Below are 5,628 nucleotides of genomic sequence, written 5' to 3' on the forward strand. Positions count from 1 at the left end.
TAAAGACAACATAGAAAAGCAGTCGAGAAAATTTATAGTGATAGTAAAGTAAATTTTGAGACATTACAAAGGAAGTTTGGCATGAGTATGGCACATTACAAATATTCCTAATTTGAAAGGAACAGAGCGCACATAATTCGACCCAACACTTTCAACTGTAAATTTATTCCTAAGTCTCAAAACGATAAAATGCGTCCGTGATTCCATCAACAGCTAGCGATGTTACAACAACTTATTTACATTACACGAAAGGCTACTGAAATGATTGCAAACATATCTTTCAGAACCATAATTACTGATCACACAGCTTCAGCAAATCCAACTCGGAGATTTCCATAGTCAAAGATGGTGTGATATGCTCTCATGAAAACATCCCCAAGAATCCTGCGTATACATATACACTACCATTCAGGAACAAAGCTTACATGGATAATACACTTCATTCATGGTTCTTCTGTACATTCTACTGTGCACATGTGATCTTAAATGGATACATAATTTAACAAGTTAACATACCACAATGGACCCCGTGGAGGAGGAACATCAAAAGCGATAAACCCACTAAGGCATACTTCTGTAATGCCTTCTCCAGTTCTCAAAATATACTGAAACCACAAAAAACATTCTTAGAATCACAAACAATAACTAAATTGCTACCCTTAATCTATCTATCTATAGATAACAGTATAATCATATCCACCAAAGCCACAATGTAATTTAATTTATGGAATGTTCAAACCCTAACCTGCTCTGGTGTAAGGACAAAAGGTTTATCTCCAATTGTGAATGTAATGTTTGGCATCTTGGAAAGACTGTTACAGCTTATCACTGACTCTCCAGAGGGACTTGGCAAGCTCTCACACAGCTTCCAATCATCAAAACAAACATTAACCACATGTCAGTACTCTAAACCGTATATATATTACTGCTTGAGCTTGTGGATGGAATAATGTGAAGGGCATACTTGATTCACATAGTTGAATACTCTGTCCTTTGTTTGTTTTTGTTTTAGTTGATTCTGAATCCAAAGAACAAGCATCTGACAAGAAGAACATAAGGGAGTATCTCTTGCTGTCAACTCACTCTGTTCCTTTTCAGTTACCATTTCAATCCCAGGGCTGCACAACAATAGAATTCAAACTAATTTAGGAATCTGTTTCAGCCAAAATATAGAAGGCTTTTAGCATGAGGTCAAATCCTAAACTCTCCCAATGATAAAAGAATAGAATCATAGACTATTAAGCTGGTAATTGCAATATAATTAAGGTTCCCTGACAGTTTTTTTAAACAACACGTCTTTTCTTATTTGCTAATGCATGGAATTGATACATTTGACTTTTTAACCTTAATGATCAGAAAGAAGTATCAAACATTCATCCAATCTCTTCAAATGATTACCAAACTAACTAGCAATTAAACAAATACGGTGAGAAAGCAGTTCAAGGGAAGCAGAAAGTAGAGACATCTATATAAAAGAGTCATAGACATTTCTGACCTCTTAGATTGAATCCTTTTGGCGGAACATAAACCAACTTGGGAACATATGTCATCAGGTTTCACCTACAGAACAAGATCAAACTCATTTAGGTCCAAAGAGTGAAAATGCAAATGGGAAAAATATCACAAGCCAAAAACCATGTTCAATTCGATACCTACCCCTGATACCAAGAGATCCCATATCATCTCTCCATATTGAGAAACGACATCCTTACATTCTACACTGAGAACTCCTTCAGCTCCAATAGCATGGTTGATTTCAGCTACAACAGGCTGAAATTAATGGTCAACAGAAATTATAAATAAGAATAAATAAGCAGAAAATCTCCAGAAATATAGAAGCACATACAGTTGGACCAGCAAGCAAAGATGTTCCTGAATCCACAATAGCAGCACAGCCACCCTCACAAACACCTAAAAAAGCATTGATATGTTTCAGAATTAGAAAGACATTAATCAAAGCATATGCAACAAATAAGAGAGAAAAAATCTCATTTCACAAACATTGATGTAAAGATATAGTTTGTTGACTCTGCATTTCTTGAAAACAAATTCAAGTATTAGGAAGTAAAAAATTCAGTCTAGATTCACTCCTTATACCATATTCCAAAGCATCTTAACACTCAATGACTCCATTAGTAAATCCCAAAATAGAAGTTTTTATTGTTGAGGAACAATAAAATCACCTGTAGAAGCACCTCCAATGAAAAAATCTCCAATTTCAATCTGCAAAAGATAACTTTCATGCTCAAGAATTTTCTGGTGTGAATACATACATAAATACAACATACATACATACATATGTGAGTGTGTGTGTGTGTGTTTAAAAGGAATTTCTAATCAAATAAATTGTGTTTTTGCTAACCTGCCAGTAACCTTTTTCAGTAACTGGAACATAAGTGTGGTCTCCTTTAAAGTGCTTTGGGTTAACACCACCGAAAACTAATTCACCGCCTTTTTTTGCATTTGGATCCCCATTCAACCAAAAGGAAAACACCTTCTCACTGATAAGATTTTGGTCCACCATTTTGTACCTGTGATTTTATGATGGACTGGTCAGTTAAAGGCACGAAAAAGGGAAACAGCCCTAATAATGAAATTAGGTACAGATGAAATAACAAAAGGAATATTGAAACACACCATAATGGAACAGCATCTGCAACTGAGATCTCCTGAAATCCAAGTCCCAGTATTCCATCGAACTTTGCTGACAGAAAGGAAAGACTTCCTTCTCGGGTAGCTTCAATGAAATCCTACAGTTCACAGTAGTAACATTTGTAAGCATAGCTATCTACAAATATATAATGAGTGGAAGCTCACAAAAAAGGTACTCACCAGCTGCTTGACAATAGCGTTGCCAACTTTAACACTATCTTGACTGAAGTAACCAGATATTGATCCAGATCCATAGTTTATTTTACATGATGTTCCTGATCAACAAGATAGTTACAAACTGACGATTAAACAAACATTACATGACATACAATAAGGTATAGAATATCATTTAATTTAATGCATACATCTAGCACAGTACCACTTTAATCAACATGAATAATGACAAAAAGGAATTACCATTTTTGACATACGTTCTGGATTTCTTTGGCTTATACCAATTATGGGTATAGCAAGCAAGCTGCGAGAGAAAACTAGTCAATACGATAAGCTTATACGTACATGTTTCTAAAATCATACAAGTTAAGTTGAACTCACAGAAAAGTAGCATTTTGATGATGGAACCCAAAGGTTGGAACTACCAGTATCAAACACAACAGTGAAGGTCTGAGGGGGTGTGCCAATTCCAATCTCACCAAAATACTGAGCATCCAAATAATTTTTCAAAGGTACACTGTTTTCACCCTTTGCCTTACCAATAAACTGATCATGCTCACCCATAATTGGCCTTCCAGATCTTAAACCTTCTCTTGCCTTTCTAGCAGCATTAATACTATTAAGATCTAGAGGTCTCTTCTTCAAACCAATTTTCAGAATTCCGTAGGAGAAAGATGGAAGAAGGGAACATGTTAATGCCCATAAACAGAAGGCCACCACCAAATGCTTTTGCCCCATGCTCAAGGAAAATCTGCCGTAAAAGGTAATCAGAATGTAAGTTAAACTGAATACAGTCCTAATTTTACACAAAACGCAAGTAAAAATAGAACAATAAATGAAATAAATCAGTTGAGACACTAAGTCCTTGTAGTATACTCTCCATAGACACAATCTCAGATAAATAAACAGAAAAACATAATCCTCTTACAGATATGTAACTGTTCGTGTAGCAATTACTCCTACCATCATAATCACAAGAAAATTTTTAGCTTCTTATACAATCTAGAATATATGGTCATCTTAAAAAAAAAAGGCATTGAGCTATTTCCATTTTCGGTCAACGTGGCAGAAAGGAAATGATATTAACTTTATTTACAGTTGATTTATCTTTGCGTCCTCCATGGAAGTAATTCTCCACCCGTTTTATACATAAAACATAAAGCACCAAAAAAAAAATCATAATAAACAGAATCAGTTCACTCTACTATTGTTACAGACAATTTTACACAGATCTCCAACACCCACATACCAATTATAAGAACAGATTCCACAAAATCTAGACTAAAGGAGAATAAATAGGTAATTTGGGGTGGATAGTTAGTAGAGGGCAGAAGTCAACTGGATTAAACTCATCATCATGTTCCAAGATTAAAGATTGAAAACCAAAACAAAAACAAGATGAAGAGGTAAAGGAATCAAATGGGTTGAACACACTAAGATGACAAAAATATTTGAAATAAATGAAAACAAAAAAACAAACCTTTCTTAGCTTAAAGCTACTGCAGAAGATAATGTTGCTGCTATGAGCGCCCCACAGATGAAATGGAGAGAACTCTAAACACACACAAGGTGGAAGGTCGTAAGGAATATATAATAATCTGATGGATGTCCATTCATAAGTTAACAGTAACTTGCCATATCTGCAACCTAATTAACATAATCAAATAATAAAAAGTCATTTGTTTTAGAAATATCTGTTTCAGACCAAAAAATTGCAGGTCTTATTATGCTCTCTTTTTTTTTTTTATGTTTAGATTGGCAAATGTCTATTTCTGAAAAAAAAAATTGATTATTTTTAATCAAACATAATTCTTTCCCTAAAAGTGAAAAAAAAAAAGTACTACTTTTTCGATAGACTAAATTTTTTATATTAAACTTTATCACTGACATCCTTTTAAATATTTTTTTTGTACACTTTCTGTAATTTAATGGGAAACTTTTTGTTGCACATAGAAGATGATATATGATGTGAAAATATTAAATATCTTGAACTATTTATAAAATTAACAAATTTAAATTTTTAATATATTTTTTTTTCTTTTGTTTTGATGGTCACATCAAAGTTAAAAGTTTTAGCATTAGCCTTTGTTTCTTTTTCTCTCTTTTTTTTCTGCAGTGATAACACTTCCTTTTATTTATTTATTTAGGGCATATGATGTGACTGATAATTTCATATTGCGATAGAACTTTTAATTATTATTGATTCACTGTTAGAAAAATAAGTATAACATAATTATCCTTTCATTGGAGAAAAACACATGATTTTCCATGAGTAGGTGTCGTGCTTCATTCCACAAAGAATCAATAAGATATGTTGAGATATTCCTTAAATGTTTAAGCTAACCAAGGATATATAAATTTAATTTTCTCAAAGAAACATGGTTCCTAATTTAGTTTATATTTACATGCATTACGGAACATAAGTTTTCCGTATATTGTTGTATTATAAATTTGAGCCAAAATAATTTAGGTCAACTAATGTGATTAAAAAATATCCATCCAGTTGGAGAAGTTGGTGACAATCAGGGTACGCAAAAAGAAAAATATTGATAAAAAAAATGTCAGTGCTATATTAAAATAGACATGCATGTTTTTCAAAAGTATTTTATATCACATTTAAAATATCTTTTAAAAATAAAAAGTATAACTCTGTATCGAAATATAACTATTTGCTAATATATAAAAAATCTTTCTAGAAAAAAAAAGAGCTATATGTCAAGAAGACTGCACATTTGAAGAAAAGATAACAATGCAATAAAGTAGATAAAAATAAATTATAAAAATAGTTATCATCGTGTCGTG

At 32.7% G+C, this 5,628-nt stretch overlaps 1 protein-coding gene across 1 annotated transcript; it reads right to left on the bottom strand.

Annotated features, from left to right (window-relative positions):
* Positions 1-4,459, bottom strand: LOC106757806 (cyprosin). Its single transcript, XM_014640605.2, has 14 exons — positions 4,307-4,459; positions 3,208-3,577; positions 3,070-3,130; positions 2,833-2,927; positions 2,638-2,750; positions 2,363-2,531; positions 2,184-2,223; positions 1,847-1,911; positions 1,657-1,770; positions 1,496-1,560; positions 965-1,118; positions 746-865; positions 517-605; positions 1-384 (listed from the first exon to the last, which is right to left on the bottom strand). Exons 2-14 carry the CDS (start codon positions 3,562-3,564, stop codon positions 300-302), a joined length of 1,527 nt encoding a protein of 508 aa, XP_014496091.1. The 5' UTR covers positions 3,565-3,577; positions 4,307-4,459; the 3' UTR covers positions 1-299.
* Between the last annotated feature and the right edge of the window lie 1,169 nt (positions 4,460-5,628).

This window comes from Vigna radiata, chromosome 3 (assembly GCF_000741045.1).
Source record: "Vigna radiata var. radiata cultivar VC1973A chromosome 3, Vradiata_ver6, whole genome shotgun sequence".
Taxonomy (NCBI): Eukaryota; Viridiplantae; Streptophyta; class Magnoliopsida; order Fabales; family Fabaceae; genus Vigna; species Vigna radiata.

Excerpts from the sequence above, each read along its gene's own strand:
- LOC106757806 (XM_014640605.2), bottom strand. The coding sequence starts at position 3,564 with ATGGGGCAAAAGCATTTGGTGGTGGCCTTCTGTTTATGGGCATTAACA. Across the intron at positions 1,771-1,846 it reads CTTTGCTTGCTGGTCCAACT|CCTGTTGTAGCTGAAATCAA; the intron begins GTATGTGCTTCT and ends CATTAATTTCAG. Across the intron at positions 1,119-1,495 it reads AAAAGGATTCAATCTAAGAG|CCCTGGGATTGAAATGGTAA; the intron begins GTCAGAAATGTC and ends ATTGTTGTGCAG.